This window comes from Moschus berezovskii, chromosome X (assembly GCF_049115385.1).
Source record: "Moschus berezovskii isolate FMDL1 chromosome X, NW_MosBer_1.0, whole genome shotgun sequence".
Lineage (NCBI taxonomy): Eukaryota > Metazoa > Chordata > Mammalia > Artiodactyla > Moschidae > Moschus > Moschus berezovskii.
The window spans coordinates 144,017,077-144,037,632 of record NC_142488.1 but is presented as its reverse complement, the minus strand read 5'-3'; the positions used below and the strand labels follow the sequence as shown (position 1 = coordinate 144,037,632).

The 20,556-nt window shown below is 48.5% G+C and overlaps 1 protein-coding gene across 2 annotated transcripts; it reads left to right on the top strand.

The window, feature by feature from the left end:
* Window positions 1–2,436: 2,436 nt before the first annotated feature.
* Window positions 2,437–20,232, top strand: GABRE (gamma-aminobutyric acid type A receptor subunit epsilon). Of its 2 annotated transcripts, none has more exons than XM_088833627.1 (9): window positions 2,437–2,564; window positions 6,804–7,024; window positions 7,460–7,527; window positions 11,709–11,929; window positions 12,385–12,467; window positions 13,852–13,989; window positions 17,679–17,831; window positions 18,027–18,148; window positions 18,441–20,232. In XM_088833627.1, exons 1-9 carry the CDS (start codon window positions 2,512–2,514, stop codon window positions 18,783–18,785), a joined length of 1,404 nt encoding a protein of 467 aa, XP_088689753.1. In that variant the 5' UTR covers window positions 2,437–2,511; the 3' UTR covers window positions 18,786–20,232. The 2 variants fall into 2 exon arrangements, with proteins under 2 accessions (XP_088689753.1, XP_055294641.2); XM_055438666.2 differs by having other exon boundaries at window positions 17,949–18,148.
* The last annotated feature ends 324 nt before the right edge of the window (window positions 20,233–20,556 follow it).

The window sequence follows — 20,556 nt, the reverse complement described above, 5'->3', positions numbered from 1 at the left end:
TCCAGCACCACAGTTCAAAAGCATGAATTCTCCGGTGCTCAGCTTTCTTCACAGTCCAACTTTCACATCCGTACATGATGACTGGAAAAACCATAGCCTTGACTATATGGCCCTTTGTCAGCAAAGTAATGTCTCTGCTTTTTAATATGCTATCTAGGTTGGTCATAACTTTCCTTCCAAGGAGCAAGCGTCTTTTAATTTCATGGCTGCAATCACCATCTGCAGTGATTTTGGAGCCCCGCCCAAATAATGTTAGCCACTGTTTCCACTGTTTCCCCATCTATTTGCCATGAAGTGATGGGACTGAATGCCATGATCTTAGTTTTCTGAATGTTGAACTTTAGCCAACTTTATCACTCTCCTCTTTCACCAAGAGGCTTTTGAGTTCCTCTTCACTTTCTGCCATAAGGGTGGTGTCATCTACATATCTGAGATTATTGATATTTCTCCCGGCACTCTTGATTCCAGCTTATGCTTCATCCAGCCCAGTGTTTCCTAGGGCAAGAGTAGCTATATAACTTGCAGGGCCCTGGGGAAACATAAAAATGCAGGGCCACCTGTTCAAAAATTATTAAGAATTTTAAGAAAGTGACAAAGCATGAAAGCATGAGGCACCTCTGTGTGCAGGGCCATGTCGCGTTGCACAGGCCACATGCCCAAGAGGCTGGCCCTGCCACATGGCTGAGAAGGATATACACAAGATGCCTGAATGTATCCTACAGTCTCTACTTCTCTCTAGGAAAAGTCTGAAGGGAGCAGATACCAGTGAAATCAATGGCACTAAGACACACACAACTGCACATAGGCCAGTAACAAATCTTTGTCGGGTGCCTACTGTGTGCCCAAAACTCATCTTAAGTTTCATGGATATGGTGAAAAACCAGACAGACTCTTCGTACGGTTTGGTTTTGTTTTCTTTTTTGGCACTGAGCTTACTCCAGTGGTGAAACGTTCCATGAACAATCTCACAAACAAATGCCCAAGAACATCATCAGTTAGTGAGCACTGTCTTGAAGATGACAAAGTATAGTGATGAGATGGGGGTGGGGTGATGGAGAAAGTGCATTAGATTAGCATTCAACACCGAAGCCAGGACTTCCCAGGTGGCTCAGTTGTAAAGAATCCTCCTGCCAATGCAGGAGACGCAAGAGACGCAGATTTGATCCCTGGGTTGGGAATATCCCCTGGAGGAGGAAATAGCAACCTACTCCAGTATTTTTGCCTGGAAAATTCCATGAACAGAGGAGCCTGGTGGGCTACAGTCCACGGGGTCACAAAGAGTTGGACATGACTTAGCGATTGAGCGCAACAGCAAAGCCTGTTCAAGGAGCTCACAGCCCCTTGTACAGCAACACCTCAGGATGCTACTAGTGTTTGGCATCAGCTCCACAGGCAAATCTCTGCAATCCCTTCCCCTCTGAAGTGAATCATGAGCTTCTAGGTGAGAAAGACAAAGTCGAAGGATGCTTGAGAGAGACTTGAGATGTTCCCTGTGAAAGGGGTCAGTGATCCCACCCCTCACCTCTAGGGGCTTCTCAGTTCCTCTGGGGGTCACCAGGAGCCAAGCCTCTGGAAAGATAGGGGCAGTCCATCTGGGAAAGGTTTCCAAGCTCCCCTCCCCTCCTCCAGATGCTCCCTCTCACACACAGGCCCCAGCGCTGAACTGGGAGCCAAATTGCTATCAGTTTCCTTTGGGTTCAGAAAAAGTCCTCCAGTGAATGCCTTGGACTGGTCCTCTGGTGGTGGGTCCTCCTCCACCCCAAATACCTGCGAAAATGGCCCACGTAGTAACTAACTCAGATCAGTTTCTGGGGGAGACTCTCAAGTTTCTTCTTTTGCCCCCTGTGCCAAGGAAGGTGCTAAGTTATCCAGGTTTCTTTGGACGCCCAGGAATGCTCTCTGAAGGGCTGAAGGGTGTGGAGTGAGGGTTGGGGAAAATCTCAGAGGCCAGGGGACTTGGGAAAGTGATGAGGTGCAACAGGTTGTGGCGAGGGGCGCGGGAAGACAAGGGCTGGAAGCCACAGTGCGATCCCATGGCACACCAACGGGCTGGCAGGGGCGGGGGTCGCAGCACCCGCATCTTGCCCCTGCTGGGCCCAGCCTGCAGTCTTTCTCCCGGCCGTAGCGGCAACCCGCCGGTTTTCCCGCCTGGGGCCCGCGCACCGCCAGCTCGCCTCCTTCTCCCTCCCCCACGTCCCCCGCCCCTGGCTGTCTGGCAGCGCCGCAGCGGGGGCGGTGGGGGGCGGGGGGCCTTGGCGACCGGGCTTCTTCCTGGTCTCCCTCCTCCTCCCCGCGCCTGGCCGGAACCACCCCTCCCTCTGCCTCAGCCGCCTACACGTCGTCGGAGATTTCCATCGGGGCTTAGGGGGCGGAGCCAGGATGGGGGGCGCGGGGCGGGGTGAGTGGGAGGAGTGAAAGTTGGAGCCCTACAAAACCCTCCACGCCGCGCTCAGTGCGGCCAGACCGCGCGCAGCGACCTCCGCACAGGTGGTCGCGCCGGTCCCCGCCGCAATGTCGACCAAAGTTCTCCTGATCCTCTTGGGCGCGCTGGTAATCCTTCCGTGGTGAGTCTCCAGCCCTGGACCCAGGAGTCCCCGCCCAGGCCCCGCTCCCTCTCCCCGGGAGTGAGGCCGGCTCCTGAGACCCCCGCACCCCGTGTTCCTCGAGCCCCACTCCCCGCCTGCCCCAGGCCCTCGCACAATCTACCCTGGTCCCGCGTATGCTCGACGCACGCGGCCAGCCTTCGCCCCGCTTTCCCTAGGATGGGAGCCCCGGGCCCCTGAAGGGGCGCCCAGGAAGGAAGACGGGACGCCTGTCACCTGGCCGTTCCCATGCCCCCTCCCTTTACCCCCTGGGGACCCCCCTTTCCAAACCACTGCAGGGGCCTGAGACCGATCGCGTCCCCCCACCCACCCGCCCCCCAGCCTTCCCTGGGAAGAGGTGACCAGCCTGGGCAGGTTCGCGCCTCTCGGGACTGGGGGGACGTTGGGAACGTGGCGCCCAGAGAAGTGTGCGGGAAGGGGGAAGAAACTGCGCTTAAAATGTTTGAGTCTTGGCTAGTGTGTTCTCTCTTTCGAGAAAAAAAATTTTTTTTCTCTTTTCTGAGCGCCTAGTGAGTAACAGGCAGCGTGCCAGACAACTCTGACTTTATTTGCTTCCCGTTCCCGCCGCTCCTTTTGGTGCCAGTCCCAGGCAGGAGCCTTGGTTTAGTCCAAGAGTTCCCACCCCAGCTGTCCAACCCATCCCCCTCTACCGCTGGGTTCCCTCTTCCTCCCTAATGCCCCCAGACGCCCTGCTGGGTCTTGGCTGACTGGAGCCAGGGGTCAAGAATGGTCATCTCGGAGGTCTGTGGTTTTGGATCCTGCATTTCAACCCCTCCCACTCTTCCAAAGACCAACAGCAGGTTTTCCCTGGAGCAGCCGGCTTCCTTCACACCTTCCTGGGGTCCTGGGACTTTGCCAGGAAGGTTATCCCCTGCATCTCTGGCTTCTGAGAGTGAAAGACGACTGCTTAACATTTTTTAGATGGTTTCCCATTCAGCTCCCACTGTCACAAGTTCCTAAGCTTCCTGATCTTTCTAGAAGCCTCCACCACTAGACTTGTCTTGCTTTTTTGTTTTGCGGAGGGGTATTGGGGAGATGGCTTCTCTCCCCACCCCAGAATACTTCAGCTCATCAGGAGCAGGGCTGTGTAGCTGGTTGCTGGCTCACTGATGCCTTGGTGAGAAGGGGGGCTGGCCTCATCAGGGGGCTTGGTAAATATTTCTGAATGCGTGCTAGGAATTTCCAGTCATCCACATCCTTCCAGATGTGAACTGGACTAGTTGGGAGAGATGACATGGTGACTGGGGCAAAAGAGGGATATAGGAGTGCAAAAGTGGGGAGAGGAGCAGAAAGGAAACTAACAGGGAAGAGGGGCTGTTGTGATCAAAACTACCCTTCCAGCCTAGGGGGAAGGACTGCAGTAACTCACACTGTCAGTTCAGGCACTGTCCACTTGGTAACCTGTGATGTCATTAAAGAGCTGGGGAGGTGGAGTGTGCTGGCACGGGCCATCTTGAACCTCCTAGCTCGGGTCCAGGCTCAGCTTAAAACCACTTGTATGACACTGGGCACAGCTCCTTCCTCCATCTGGGCCTCAGTTTCTCCATCTGTAATGTGAAAAAGAGGACGCATATGGGGGAAAAAAAGCAGTCCAGTGGCCCTTCTCATATTCTCTTCCCCTTCCCCAGCCAGCTGCCTGAGCATCCTCTGTGGGGGAGGGGTTGCAGAAATTCAGCTCCATCTTGGACCATCGTATCAAGAGGGATGTGGATGCCTGAAAAGCCCCATGGGAAGATCCCCACTAGTCCTGTGCATGAGTGTTTTTCATGTTTTTATTATTTCTAGCAGTGAAAGTTGGCTTAATGGTGAGCTGAGGAAAGGTATATACATTATCAGCAGCTTCTTAACCCCAAGAGCCCGGGATGACGGGGCTTTTTGATTTGTTTGAAATTTTTTACTGGCAAAATCAATTTCTCAGATGACAGCAGCCTCAAGATCCTCCTCTGATCTCCTTTTCATGGCAGACATAGTCTGGGGTCAGAGAGGCTGTGGTGGTCTTTGGGCCTTTGCTTGTTTGTTTGTTTGTCTCTCGAAACTCAGGGGTTCTTCTGGTTGGCTGTGGACTTCTGGGAGGGGTCATGGCAGGCTCTTGGCTAACAGTCTTGATCATGCCAGACTCCCAGTCAAGTCACACATTTTGCAGTCCCCTAGTTCTCATCCCCCCGCCCCCCCTTCCCCACCCCACGGAGGCTGGCATGATCTATTCAGAGGACAGAGGGAAGAGCCTCAGGGAAAGAGGGCATCTCTGGATATGCTATTAGAAATGGAAATTGCTTTCCCCAAGCCCAGTTCTTCCCTTGCCCACAGTGTGAATTAGCCACCTCAGACATGAGAAATGGCATCAACTTGGCACATCTGGGTGCCACTTAAGCAATTCTAAGAGTTTGAAATACTGCGGGAGCATGCATTGTGCTGCTCAAGTTGGCCTTCCCTTGGTCTGCAGTACAGAGGCTATACGCGCATCTCCTGCCCTGTTAACTCCTTCTTTGAGGGAGCAAGTTGTCTAATTGATTTTGTAAACTATAAACTAATTTTGTAAGTGTAACTGAGATAGAAGAGTGTAGAAATCAGGAGTGGATTTTCACAAAGGAAACATGCCCATTTAACCAGCACTTTCTTGCCTGCAGAATCCCAGGGACGGGGGAGCCTGGTGGGCTTCCATCTATGGGGTCACACAGAGTCGGACACGACTGAAGTGACTTAGCAGCAGCAGCAGCAGCAGACCAGGAAACAGAAAGTTGCTGGTCCCCTCCCCCACCCCTACTAGCTTCACCACTCTGTCCCCTCCAAGTACACCCTCTTCCCCAAAGGAAAACACTCTCCTGCCTTCCAACATCACAGATTAATTTCGATGATGGCTTTTGAAAAAGCTTTTAATTATAAATTTTTTCAAAGACATAGAAAAGTACAGAGAACAGTGGAGTGAATTTCCATGTACCCATCACCAGCCTCATTAATTATCAGCTCATAAGCAGTCTTATTTTCCATGTATCCCACCCACTCTCTATTTCCAGCTTAAATTCTTCTAAAGCAAATCTCAGACATTATATCATTTCATATGTAACTATTTTAGTATGTATTTCTAATTGTAAGGACTTCAAAAACAGAATAAAATAGCACTATTACACCAAAAATGTTTAGAATGGTTTCACGCTGAAGAAACTAACCAGTCAATATTCAAATCTCCCTTATTGTATCATAAATGTTTTCTTGTTTGGTTGTGTTGTATTTGTTTTGTTTTTTTATGATTTGCCCTTTAAAATCAGGGTTCGTATAAGGTCCATATATTTGCAGATTTTTATTAGCATTTTAATTTTTCAAAATACTTTTATTAAAAATTAGAACGTATATGCAGAAAAGTGCTCAAACCATAAGTACACGGCTGATGAGTTGTCCAAAAATGATTCACACTGATATCAAAACACCCACATCAGGGACTGGAATATGACCAGAACCTCATGCTGCCTGGTGCCCCCTCCCTCACTGCCTTCCAGCAAAGGAAGCATGACACTGATTTCTAACACCATATCTCATGTGTTTTATACATTTGCAGGTAGCTTTTTTAAGTTTTTAAAATTTTTAAGTTTAATTCTTTGTGTAATATTTTGGCTGTGGCCCTCAGGTTGGATTCTTGTTGACCATCTATTTCTTAAATGATAGTCTTTGTTTTCTCTCAGTGCTCAGAGCTTCCCCCATCCCTGGCCCCCAGCTCCAGTGTAGTAGAGAATCACTAAAGCAAAGACATGCAGTGTTCTGACCCTCTCTGGGAGAGAGTGCTCTGGCTTTCCTGAGCATTCCTCACAACCCTGGCCCTTTGCCTGCCCATTTGCTCCCAGGTGGCACTGGTCAGGCAGACTGGAGACCAAGACTAGTAATGGCAGCTGATTGGCTAGAGCTCATACGCCCACATCCTCTTGCTTTTACTTTGAAAAATTATTTTAAAATCTCAAACTTGCTTTTGTTATTGATTTTTGTTAAATAAAGAATGACCATTAAAGATGGATAGCATGGGAAGTTCCAATGGAGAGCAGCAAGTTTTAGAAGAAATTAACAAGAATAATCTGGCTCTTGATTTACTGTTACCAGGTATTCTTTAACTATGCTGTGGGTTGCCAACTTATTCACTCTGTCCCAGGATGCACCAGCTGGGCCCCCTCAGAGTTGAGGACAGAGGTTCACTTGTTTGTTTTTATGTTCTAGCATTGAAGGACCTCAAGTTGAATCAGAGGAGGGATCCTCTGCCAGTGATGATGAGGTCTATGGCCCGAAGCCCCAGCCTCCTGAAAAGGAACTCTCCTCTGAAGAAATAAAGCCCACTGCTGTCGGTAGCCATGAGAAACTTGGCAAAATGCCAACAGCCACGGAAATCCTGGATGGCATCTTCCGTAACTATGACTACAGACTGCGCCCTGGCATTGGAGGTGAGTAGCAGGACATAAATCTCCCAGGCCCTGGAGGGGAGGAGGGTTGAGGGCCTAAGTGTGGAGAATGGCCCTGGGGTGTAGGTGGTGGTACCCTGCATGTGGGCAGGAACAGCTGTTGCTGACATATCAAGTAAGAGATGTCAGTGCTGGTCTCAGCAGTGCCATTGACTTTTGTCTAGACTTTTCTCTCACCCTCAGTTTTTCCAACTATAAAATGAGATGACTGGACTAGATGATTGACCTTTGAGGTATGTCCAACTCTTAACAGTCTATTAATTGGGCCTTTTCATGAGAGAAGAAAGAAAGAAATGGTATCAGGTCTTGAAACCATGTAGTCCAATCCTTACCCCCTTTATTCGCTGCTGACCACACCCTCCCTTGCCCCACACTTCTGTTTGACACTTACCTCTGCCACTTCTGCTTACTTTACAGAGAGACCCACTGTGGTCACCGTTGAACTGTCTGTCAACACCCTTGGGCCTCTCTCTGTCATGGACATGGTGAGTACTGAGCTTTGATTTATAGTATCTTCTAGCCTAGGGAGCTGACCCATGAGGTTTTTCGAGTACTTGGTTTTTCTGTGTCTGTAACAAAAGTTTTTTTTTTTTTTGCTTTTGGAGGGGGGGATTTTTTTTAATTAATTTATTTTTTATTGGAGGGGGGGATTTTAATTGACAGGGACTTGAAAAGGAGACTGAAAGTGGTAAGTCCCTTGCTGCCTGAAGAGGACCTTCAGAATCCTGACTGTATCTTCCAGTATTTCATTCAAAATAAAAATAATAAAGCAACTGTAAACAACACAGTGGAATGGCTCTTTTCTTCTGATAATGATTTTTATGGACTTAATCCTGTAGTTACCAACTGTTGCTCTAGGACTTCTTCTCTAATTCTTCCCTAGTTTCTTATCTCCTTTTCTAATACTGCTGTCATCCCACTGTCCCCAGTTAGCCTCCATGAGCTCCTGCTTGATACATACAAAATGCAAGGTTTCTGCCTGCCCCAGGCAACCTACTAACCCAGCCTCCTGTGTGACATGCCTCCTGTAGTCCCAGCCCTGCTGAAAGCATGAAATTCAACCCCACATTCTAGCAGCCAAGGCTCTCCACGTCTGAAGCCAATCCAGGGCTCCAGTTTTATTTATTTTTTCACTCCTTTAGAGATCATATGCACTAGTCACACTAGCGTACGTGGTGTTCCCAGGCTATCTTGTGCTTCTGAGCCTTTGTTCAAGTGATTTCCACTTTGGGATGGCATTTTTCCAATTTTTCACCTTATCCTTCAAGATTTAACTCTAATGACATCTCTTTCACGGCATTCTTCCCTGACTTCTACAGCTGTTAGTTGCTCCCTTTTTTACTCACACCACATTCCTTTCTCTGACTCTCAGACCTTTCTAGCGTATATCATAGTTGTTTACCTGAACTTCTCTACCTCATTGTATTATAATTATGTACTCTGTGTCTGCCTTGCTCTCTCAACTATGGGTTCCTTGATGTCAAGGACCCAGTATATGTTAGCTGAGCAAATGAATTATAAAAGATGTTCTGCAAATGTCACTTTCATCTGTGGAGCCTGATAATGAGGAAAACTGGAGTAACCAACTCCATCAGTCATAGCCTCAGCCTAGCCCAGGGCAGACACATTTTTAGCATATGCCCTGGTATCCAACAAGCACCATGTGACTGGGTGAGCCAGGTGTCTAGGCTCTGAGATAGTACTTCCAGATACACACTCAAAGGTAAGTAAACTGTCATGGAAGCTCAAGGTGTTTACATAGGTTGAGTGCAAGAGTGGGGTTCCCCACTGTGATGCTTTGTTTGACTGCCTTATTCTTGGGGCATAATGTACTTATGTATTGGCTATGCAAAAATTAGGACTCCCCTGGTGGCTCAGAAGGTAAAGCGTCTGCCTGCAATGCGGGAGATCTGGGTTCAATCCCTGGGTTTGGAAGATCCTCTGGAGAAGGAAATGGCAACCCACTCCAGTACTCTTGCCTGGAGAATCCCATAGATGGAGGAGTGTGGTAGGCTATAGTCCATGGGGTCGCAAAGAGTCAGACACAACTGAGTGACTTTACTCACTCACTCACTCATGCAAAAATTAATCCCAAAGCATAGTATCTTAAAATGACAAATAATCGTTAGGTCACAGCTCTTGTGGATTAGGAATCCAGGCAAGATTTAGCTGGGTTCTCTGTTTTAGGGTCTCCCAAGGCTGCAGTTAAGGTGTCAGTTGGGACTGGGGTGTCATCTGAAGACTTGACTAAGGGAGGGTCCATTTCTAAGTTCTCATGCGGTTGTTGGCAGGGCTTAGTTCTCTGGCTACTGTCTCTAGGCTTTCCACAGTCCTTGCCATGTGGGCCTCCCCACAGGGCAGCTCACGTGTGGCAAGTGGCTTCCCTCAGAGTGAACAAGAGCATGAGAAAAAGTGATCAAGATTGAAGCCACAAACTTTGGGGAAGTAAGAAGGAAGAAGAGAAATGTGAGAGCAGTCAGATCTTTTTGATTTTCTGTTGATATTTTAAAGGTTTCTTTCCCTCTTCCCTTGATGTCAGATTTATTCTTTGCTGTCATCAATGTACTTACCACTAAAATGAGTATGAATTTAGCAATTAGTTTGACTAAAACTGTTGATAAACCAAGAAATACTGGGCTTTGAGCCAGAGGTTGAGGTCCTCTGGTCCCACCATCATAGCCACCATTTACTCTTAATAAGAAAGGCACCTTTCAGATAATTGGTGGGAGCATGGTGAAAGTGGCCTGAAGAGTAGTAGAAAATCTGTGGCTATCACCTCCTTGTTATGTGTGTAAGATATAATTTGAGGAAATCTGTTTCTAACATCTGCAAGAGCCTTTGCTGTGTGCCTACTCTTGTTGGCAGCACTGATCTCACGGGAAGGACTGCTACCTGACAGGCCTGAGGGATACAGTTTAATGACCCAGCCCTCACCGAACCTGGCATGTAGCACAGAACTTGTCCAAAGAGGAGCCAACAACTTGATTTTCTTTGGCCGGTAACATGTTGCTTTAGCCTGGGCCAAGTGCCTTTAGAAGATTCTGAACACTCATGTGGTATTAAATTTCCTAGAGAAGTCGGGCCATCTGTATAGTTCCCCATAGTTCTTTAAAGCTGTGGAGGGTCCCAGTCCTTGTACATAGCCTATTTTTCGCTGATGATACTGTAGAGTGTGGTGCTTGGTGAGGAGGAGTTCCAGTACCCTTCAGTCATAAATCAGAGGTTTGTGGAGAGCACAGGGTTTGTCCTCAGGGAGAGAAAACAAGCCCCCTTGTCAGACTGGGGAAAATTGAACCGGTAGTTACCAGTTGGTATGTCCTGAACTTACAGTTGGAATCCGGTTAAATGGAAATGAAATGCTTCTTTGAAACCCGAGAGCGTAGCACAGGAGCAAGTGTGCACCGTAGCGGGGAGGCTTCCTCTGGTTACTCAGCAGTTCTGTAGGCTGATTTGGAGCTGCCAGCCACACAGGAGCACAGAGCCACCCTGAAGGCCACTCGTGAGGGCTGGTGTGGCTTGGCTGGGCAGGGCTGGGGGCTCTGCATGTGAATGGTAGCCAGGCTTTTTCCTGTGTGATTCCCTGGACTCCTCCAGGGAACATTCTCAGTCTTGGGGGCCTGGCTCCCTGTAATTGGGCAGTGACTCTCACCACTTTGTGTCCTGAGCAGCAAAGGCAAGCAGAGATGGTCTTGACCCCTGCTCCCCAACCTCGAGGGCTCTACAGGCCTCCTCATTGTGGGTTTCTGGTTGGTGGTGTTCATTATTTGATGCAGGAAAAGTCACAGGAAAGGCTTAGGGGTCCTGCAGAGGAAAACTGGACCTTGACCCCCAAAGGGATTCTTGGAACAAGTGGAGTAAGCCCTGGAGTGTAAGGCAGGTGGAGGTGGTCCCAGAGCAGGGCCATGGTAATGGTGCTCTGAGCAGCAGAGCCAGTACGTTCCCATTAACTATTTGTTTGATTCCGAATAGACTCCTTTCTCTCTGATCTCTAAAGTAAAGGAGATTGAACTAGCCCTAAAGGTTGTGCCTTGGCCTTGTTCTGGTGCTTGCTGTTTAAGCTGCTCGCAGTTCTATTAGAGTCTGTTTTTCTCCTTTCAATACCAGTGGTGCAGATTTCTAGCTTCTCATACTTCTTCCTCTTAAACCTTCTTTCTGATATTTACCAATTTATGTGATAGACCATATCTAGAGACCAAATAATTGTGGGTTAATTAACATCTGTGCTCCCCAAATAAAAACTGAAAGGGGCAACTTAATTGTATGCAATCAAAGGTGCATATATTTGTAAATGTTGAATGATTTTGACCTGACATCTTTGATTTGCTATGGAAATGTGGGAGCCCAGATGGTGTTAGCCTGACTGGAGTAGCATCATAGTCCTACAGGGGAGTATCGAAGTAATGAGCCCAGCCTTTACAATTAAGCCATCATTGTCTGTCTGTTTCTGGGTTAAATGTGTCTTCCCAGATTGCTGTTCATTTGGGATTTTTTTTTTCTTTCTGGAATACATGGAAATAGAGAATGTCCTTCAGCCAAACCTATACTGTTTTCCTCTGTGCAAACCTAAGTGGGCTCCTGTCTACCAGATAGGTCCATCACAAGATGGCCCGGGAATGCTCTTTGTCTGCACAGCCCCAAATGTGTGCTTTTCTATCCTTGCCACCAGGAATACACCATTGACATCACCTTCTACCAGACTTGGTATGACGAACGCCTTCGTTTCAATGGCAGCTTTGAGAGCTTTGTTCTGAGTGGCAACTTGGTGAGCCTGCTGTGGGTCCCAGACACCTTTTTTAGGAATTCTAAGAGGACCCATGAGCACTCAATCACCATGCCCAACCAGATGGTCCGCATCCACAAGGATGGCAAGGTGTTGTACACCATCAGGTATGTCAAGCTTCTGGAGTCTTGCCTCCTGTGACTCTTCTTCCCCTTCTGAGAACTTTTGCCAATCCCTTGGTGTATAGACATACATACTAAAGTCTCAGAATAAGAAGATATTGTGTAAGGCCACAGCCTGAATCTGTGGCCTAGCTGGGATTGATATCCGGGCGGTGTGGGGCCAGGGAGGTAGTGAAGAGTGGGAGAATGCTGGCAGGTCCTTGAAGCTGGGATGCACAAGAAACACAAGCCCATCTAAGCTGGTCCATGCATTTATCTGATGATGGAGGCCAGAATAGCCAGATGCATCCAAGCTGTTCTTCCACTCTTTTTGTCTCTCCTTTGAGATCTTTGTCTCAAATCCCGCCATTGGCACTCATTGGCAGTGGTCCCCAGGCCCAAGCTGGGTGGATACCTAAGTGTTCAAGGCCAGCCTAATGAGGCTCCTCTCTCCCTTCCAGGATGACCATTGAGGCTGGATGCTCATTCTACATGCTCAAATTTCCAATGGACTCTCACTCTTGCCCTCTGTCTTTCTCTAGCTGTGAGTACCTTCTTAGGTTTCTGGGACCCCAGAGTCATCACACTCTTTTTCTTTTTCTCATCCTTGCCCCTTACATTTTTCTGCCTTTTTTTTTTCCCTTAAGATGGTGCCAAGGTTGCCCAGGGCCTCCCAGTCCATCCTCATCTCCTTTCCTGTTGACAGTGCTGTGTTGCTTAACCTGGGCTTCATGTTGGCTTCCTCCTTCTCCTTTCCACCCCATTTCAAATCAGTCACCCGCCTCTAAAGTGTATCACAATTACGTCTGCTCTCCATCTTCACTGTCACTACTACCTTGGTTTAGGTCTTTGTCATCTTCCACTTGGACTTTGCAACATCTGCACTTTGAAACTGACCATGTCCAACACTAAATACATGGTCTTCTCCCAACCTCTACCCTCAAGACAAATGCATTGCTTCTGTGTTCCCATCTGTCTCATTGAAAGGCACCATCAACCACTCAGTTTTCCAAGCCAAGAACTTTGATGCTTCTTTCTTCTTCACCTCCTACATCTATCCAATCAGCACATCCTGTTGGTGTTCCCTCCAGAATCTCTACTGATTTTATTTCTCTGCATTCTCTCTGCCACCGCTTTGGCTCCTGCCTTTGTTCATTTTATTGTGCCTGGGTTATTGCACTGGGCTTCCATAACTGGTCTCCCTGTCAACAGGCCATCCTCATATAAGAGCTAGAGTGACCTAGTGGAAGCATCATCTAGACTAGGTTACTCTTTAGTTTCAAATCCTTCCTGAACTCTCGAATCAATTCCAAATTGCTTAAAACAGCACTCAAGGCCCTTCATGAACTGGCCTCTGCTATCCACTCCTACATACCTCATCCATCTTCTGTGAGCCGGCCATCCTGAACTTTTAAAGTTTCCATAATACATCAGGCATTTTCACCTTTCTGTGCGTAGAACACACTCCTCACCCTTTCAGCCTCATCCGTACAGAGAATATTTATACTGGACTTTTAAGACTTACTGAGCATGTCACCCACTCTATAGAATAGTCTTTTCTGGGTGTGTTCCCAACTGATATTTCCCTCCTTTGTTTCCCCACTGTCCCACGGGCAGAGTTTTCTCAGAAGAATTCCAACAATTACAGATGTGTACTCACTGTCTTATTCAATAAAAATGTGAATGCTTGAAGGCAGGGCTCCTGCCTTGCTCATTCATCTCTGTGTGTCTAGCACAGGGCGTGGTACAGAGGAATGCTCAGTAAATGCACTTACTGGATGGACTTCAACAATGAGGTAAGAGGTAAGGCCCCACAGCTGGTGAAGCCAGAGTCAGGACTCCAGGGCATTGCTCAAACACCATGCTGTTGGAGGCCTCAGCTCGGCTTCCCAGTCTCACATGACTCGTCTTCCCATGTTGCCTTACAGTTTCCTATCCTAAGAATGACCTAATCTACGAGTGGGACAATTTCACGCTTAAAATCAATGAGAATAATTCCTGGAAGCTCTTCCAGTTTGACTTTACAGGAGTGAGCAACACGACTGAAACTGTCACAACCCTGGCTGGTAAGTGCGCCTTTGAGCCAGGGCTAGCCAGAGGCCCAGGAGGGTGGTAAGGATGACTGAAGTTGGCCATCCATTCGTCCATATGCTATGTACTCATTCCATGACAATATTGTAGAACATGGTTCCTGTCTTATAAATGCTAAGCACTTACAACTGTTTGCAGAGGAAACTGAGACTTTGTAACGATATCTCAGTCTCATCTGCAAAGAAGTAAGTGCTTTGCCAAGCCCTGGAGAGGGTAGGTGAGTAGATAAAGTTTTGTTGCTGTCAGAATTTGCAACTAGCCTTGTCATGCAGACCTTTTGGTTTCCAGCGCTTTGTTACAACTGACCTACTTGGACACTTGGGGAAATGAAGGTCATGTGAGTTCTCCATACTCAGAACAATCCAAGTGGTTCCAGTTGAGTGGGATGCAGTCTGTCCTGATGGGAGGTGGAGGCTGGAGTTCTGTCATCAGCTATGTGAGGGCTGGGATAATCTGGAAGAGGTTTCAGCAGCTACAATACCTGCCGTATCAACATTTATTTTAAAGGAGCAGCCCTGACATGCACAGATTCCCGTCAAAGGCTTCGTGGTGGATTCAACTTGGATGGTGATCATTGGTTTTCTGACCTTGTCCCTCATAAAGACTAAAGGGGAGGGTCCTGGGTCTCTTATACTTTAGCTCCCAATTAGGCGTGAGTATCTTTGCTTGTGTTCCTAGGTGATCTGAATGAGGAGCCAAGGGGCCTCCCCGGGGCTGCTCTGAGAGCAGCCTTTTCACACATACTGACCAGTCAGGGCAGTGGCGGCTCTGCCCTCACCGTTTCCAGCCTGCGGATGGAACCAGTTACCCAGCCAGCCATTTGCCATGGAAGGTGTCTTGCTTGGTTTCCGTGTGGCTAGGCAGAAAATCTGCTTTTGCTTTACTCGTTGAGTTGGTCCCTGGGTGAGGACTAGCCCGTGCTCATCTCATCTGGCTAGAGCTTTGCTTGCACAGTACTAGGCAGGGGTAGAAGGCTGCTTTACAAGTGCTTTCCTTTTTCTTGGGGGCTCTGGGTAAGCAATTTTACTCCCTTTGACTTGGGACCCTTGCTCTTCTGCCGGCTGACCATTGGCATGCCTTTTACCTTTTTGCACCTTGGTTTCCCCAGACAGGTGGGGACCCATCATCAAAAGCGGCAGGAGACAAGGCCCATGGGCTTTCAAGTCACTAGTGGTTCCGTTTAGTAGATGGTTGTACATTGTTTCAAAATGGTACCCTAGTGACTACAAAGCCCCAGAGGCAGCATCATCACCAATGACAATAGGTAAGCACCCCACCCTCCTTGGAAGAGAGCAGAGTTCTTGAGAGAAAGAAGAAGGCCTCCTTTATCTTCTGCGAGAGATGAGTTGATCTTGAATCATGGTTTCTTCAGTTTCATAGTTATCTTTGGGACTGGTTCCAACTCTTTCAGTCGGTCCCTGGGCAGTTCTGTCTGTTTGGAGTAGACTTAGGTCCTAAGCTCCTAAGGGTTCAGAATGCAGTGCTAGCTTGGTACTCTGGCCACCTTGGGCCTTCAACCAGAGAATCTCTCCTTCAGGAGCCTTGCCTCCAGTGAGTGAGACATCTTTCACTGCTGGCTGTTGAGCCTTTGATACAGAATTCACCCATGATTAGGATTTTACTTTCTTGCAAGGGAATTTCTTCCTTTGCTAGACAACTCTGTTCATCAGAAAAACCTCTCTGTTCATCTGAAATTGAAGTCTCTGGAACTTCCACCCATTAGACTTAGTTCCTTTTCCCTAGAACTACTGAGCTTCCAGTAAGTCTAGTCAGTCTTCCACAGGATCAAGATCAAAGAGCCAGTTTTATGGTTCCAACCCTGGATCATACTCTTTTATAGACTATACAGCTGTAGTTCTTTTCCTTCCCCTTTGTTCTTCAAAGCTTTGGCTCCACTCATCCTTCTAGTCTCAGTCCCCTGGACACGGTCTATTTCATTGTGTTCCTCTGACAGTGAAGTGACCAACTGTGCTCTGGCTGAGGCAGATAAGAGCAGAAAGCATCTTTAGCTTTCCTCCCCTCTGGCTCCTCAGCCCCAGATATCTTTTTTCCTTTGCCCATGCTCCTCCATTCCTCAGAAATAAGAAAGTGTGTGTTAGTGCCTTCACTTGGGCTTAAAGGATAAGTTCCCATCTGTTGAAAAGTAGAGAAGGTTCTTCTTTGGTGAAATAGACAAAATAAAAATAGAAAAAGCCGATAGGATAATCAATCTTATTGCAACAAGAATATATCAACTCAGCAAAGTTTTGTGCAGAGTGACTATAGCTGAGTAGGGCCATTTTAATTTCAGTCAAGACCCCAGGACAAGGAACTAAGATCTCGATAAATAATATTCTGGCTAGTAGGCAAGGATGAGTGGTCCCTGCAGCAGCCCCGGAGGAGGACTTCTATCCGCAAAGCTACTATTCTGGACACAGGTATTCAACTGGCCCCAGGCAACTTCCTGGCCTTTTCCAGAAGATTCTGAGAAGTCTTGCCCCTTGAGTGTCAGTGCTGCCAAGGTGAGTAGGAAAGGCTGGTCTTCCCATTCAGTCCCAACATGCCCAGACTTGCTGGGCAGGTGATCTACTTTCTAAAATAGGAGGACACATGGACAGGTTAGTGTTCTGGTCTGCTTTACAGAACTGTTTCCAGGCAGCAGCAAGAGTTGCTGTGCATCTTCTGGGTTCTAGGCTGTGCTGGGCTGGGCTGGGCAAGGCAACAGGGCTCAGATGAGACCTGCTCTGAAGGGGTTTGAAAACCCACCTAATAAGCCCAGTGAATTGTACAGCATCACTGAGGTGGAGAGTTGGAGCTTAGTTTCACTGAGGAGCCAGAATTTGAACTATTGTAAACCCAACATGATGTTGAGAGTGAAAAGAGATATTCTGGTCTCAGAAAGGCATCCAGAATCCCCAGGGGTCATGATAAGCATGTAGAGCATTTGGGCATGTCAAAGTATAAGGCAGCATGAAGGGTCCAACAGAAGATGCCAAGTGGAGATAGAGGCTGTCCTCAGGTCCTGCCCAAGCCATCACTGCCTAGGCTGAGAGCCAACATCATTGCCCATGAATGCGAAAACCTCAGTCAGCCTTGTGGATGTATGTTCTGCAGACCTGACATCTAGAGGACTGATTGAAATTTTCACTTTCAGCTAATTCTTCTATTTTCTTGAAACACTCATTTTGGGCTAGGGTAATAGACTAAGAACAGGAGTCCAGGGTTGGAATGTTGGTATAAATATCCACCTGCTGTCTCAAGGAAGCTAAGTAAATAGGGTTAGCATAGAGTAGGGTGTGGATGTGTAGGCCTCAGTCAGCCTCCTGGACATTAGCCATGTGGTCCTGATATCTAGAGGGCTAACTGATTTCATTGCTTTCACTTGACTGTTCTGCTCCCTATCCTGGAAAGATGGCTGTGGGGTGTGTGACAGTGAACTGAGAAAGCAGTGGTGAAGGTTCTAGCCCTGGCTTGACTCTTAACTGACCATGGGCCCGGCAGTGAGTCTCCTCTCGGGCTTCCTCTGTGTCTCTGTGTGTGGCATTGCCTTAATGTGCCTCTGTGCAAGGACCGTAGTGGGCATCACATGAGCCCCTATTGGACCCTTAGTATGCATGTCCTTCTGCATGTGGGACACCCTCGTGGCAGTGCTGTAGTGAGGAGGTATTTTTTAAATATCTTCCAGGTGATTTCATAGTCATGACGCTTTACTTCAACGTGAGCAGGCGGTTTGGCTTTGTGGCCTTTCATAACTATGTTCCTTCCTCTGTGACCACAATGGTCTCCTGGATTTCCTTTTGGATCAAGAAAGAGTCTGCTCCAGCCAGGACTTCTCTAGGTAAGTGGGGGAAGTAGGCATCTCCTTGAGGCACAGAATTGCCTTTTCTGGGGGCCTTTCCAAAGTGTAATATATAAGCTAGTGGTGCCGTCCACCTCCACTCATCTCCTTTCACAGGGATCACCTCTGTACTCACCATGACTACTTTGGGCATGTTCTCACGGAAGAATTTCCCACGCGTGTCTTATATCACAGCCTTGGATTTCTACATCACCGTCTGCTTTGTCTTCTGCTTCTGTGCTCTGATGGAATTTGCTGTGCTCAACTTCCTGACCTACAACCGGACGGCGCCCCGTGGTTCTCCCATACTTCGCCATGTATGAGCTGGTATGGGAGTGGTGGCAAGGCTTTGGAGAACGGAGGCATGCAAGTAGGGCACTGGCACTCATGACACATGGGTGGCCAGCTCACCAAGTAATGAGGGGTAACCTGGGGTTTTGGGGGGCGTTCGATAAATTTTCTGGTGTGATGGTGGAAATTCTGGGGTTGGGGGGTGTGGGGAAAGAAACAGGGTACAAAGCACTGAGTCCTCAGGAATCCTTGAGACAGCACCTGGGCTTGGTTCATCTTCCCTTGACTTGTTCTGACTGCTTCGCTCGTTCCTTTCAGCCTCGTGCCCCAATCCGTGTCCGCATCCCTGTCATTGAGCATCCAGAAGCTTTTGTGTGCGACGTTGAGGACTCCGAGGAAGAGCGGGGGGAGAGTGAGGAAGACGAAGGCCCATCCTGCCCAGCCCAGCAGGCCGCCAGGCCAGGCCGCCCACGGCGCTCCACTGGCTGTAGCAGGTGGTGTGATAAGTATTGCTGCATGGTCCCCACTTGTGACGCCAGCAGCTGGCAGCAGGGCCGCCTCTTCATCCATATCTACCGCTTGGATAACTACTCACGAGTGATTTTCCCCGTCACCTTCTTCTTCTTCAATGTGATCTATTGGTTTGTTTGCCTTAACCTGTAGGTGCCAGCTGGTACCCTGTGGGGCAGCCTCCCCAGTTCCCCAGGAGGTCCCACAGCCTTTGCTAAGGGAGTTGGAGGAAAGCAGCAACCAGAGAATGTCTTTCCTTCCCCTTCCCCAGCCGGCAGCTGGCAGGGCATCACTCCTTGCCAGTCGCGCCCCACCTGGCCCATTCACCGAATCTCCTTAGCGGTCCATCTCAAGTAGAACGGCCCCTTCTCTGTTCTTCCTGGGGCATGTATGACACTCAGGCTTCGAAACGTAGACTCAGCTACCAGCTCCCTAAGATGGTGTCCATGTGTGAGCAGATTAGCCATCTCCCCAAAGGGCTAACACCCACTGCTTTTTCCTAGAAACTCAGCACTGCCTTCGTGATACTCTGGGCCCAGCTCTGGCCTCAGCCTCAAAGTGCACACACCAGCTGCTTGCCTGATCCTGGCACCGCCTAACGATCCTGGGCAGCGGTGTAACAGGGGAGGGGATCTCCATCCTAGGTCTGATGATTATATTCTTGACTCTTGTCTCCCTGCCCTCCCTTCCCCTGCAGATAGATGGGCACTGGCATGATTCCTTTAGGAGGAGGGGAACCAGCAAGTGAGGACAGTACCCCTCCCTCTGCTGCTGTGACACATCCCTCTCCCCTCCCTGTGGGCCTTCATTGCTCATCTGCACCACCAGTTCAATGCCTTGCATGCAGTGGGTGTCTATTTTCATGTGTGATGATAGTAATGACCCCCTGCTTTGTATGCCCCTTTCTTCCTCCCCCTTGACCCCTGTGACTTTTCTGTGACTTCCCCGGTGACTTTCCCAGCCCCAACCCAGGTGCTAGGCCATGGTGACTTCCTGGGGCCAAGAAACTAAGGGAATTCTGCTCTCTGCAGTGGGCATTATTGATTGGTGCCCAGCCGAGGCACAGCATAGGAGTTCTGCCACTTCCTTGGCCCCTGGACCTGTGAGCCGGTCCACTCCTATTTCTGGGGCACTCTGACAATCACAATCAATCAATTGAATTCCCTTAAATTTGTATAGCACTTTACCTTTTGCAAAAGCACTTTTGACAAATTATTTCTACTTTGAGCCTCATAGCCCAGTGATATATTCAGGGCAGGATTCTTATCCCTATTTTGCAGATGAGAACCCTGAGGCACAGATTTCTATGGGACTGTGGATCTCACTGGAAACTACCCAGGAGCCCACTGTCACGTGACAGGGCTAGGCAGCTCTTTCCACCATGATTTGATTCTATAGCCTCTGCTGACACCCCAGTGGCAGGGTCCAGAGTGGCAGCCTCTTTTCAGCATTGGCCTACTCAATTCCTGGGCCTCAGATGCTCAGACTGCCCCAAAGATCTAATCTCTCCTGGCTCTAGTAACCCAGTGAGGTAAATTTGGACACGCCCCAATGCTTGTATATGCTGAATGAAATCTGTGTCTGTATTTTATTGGGGGTGGGTGGGTAGGGTGGGGCTCCATCTGCTTTTGTCACCATCAACTGTAAAGGGGAAATATATCAATAAATACATCAGCAAAACATAAAAAATGTTATGGCTGGTTTCTTGGGTGTTCAAGTCTGTTCTCTGCTGAGATTTTATTTCTTTTTAATTTTTAGTTACTTATTTTTGGCGTCACTGGGTCTTTGTTGCTGTGCACGGGCTTTCTCTAGTTGTGGAGAGCAGGGGCTACTTTCTGGTTGGGATGTGAAGCCTTCTTGTTGAGGTAGCCTCTCTTGCTGTGGAGCTGTGGAGCACGGGCTCTAGGGCATGGGTTTCAGTAGT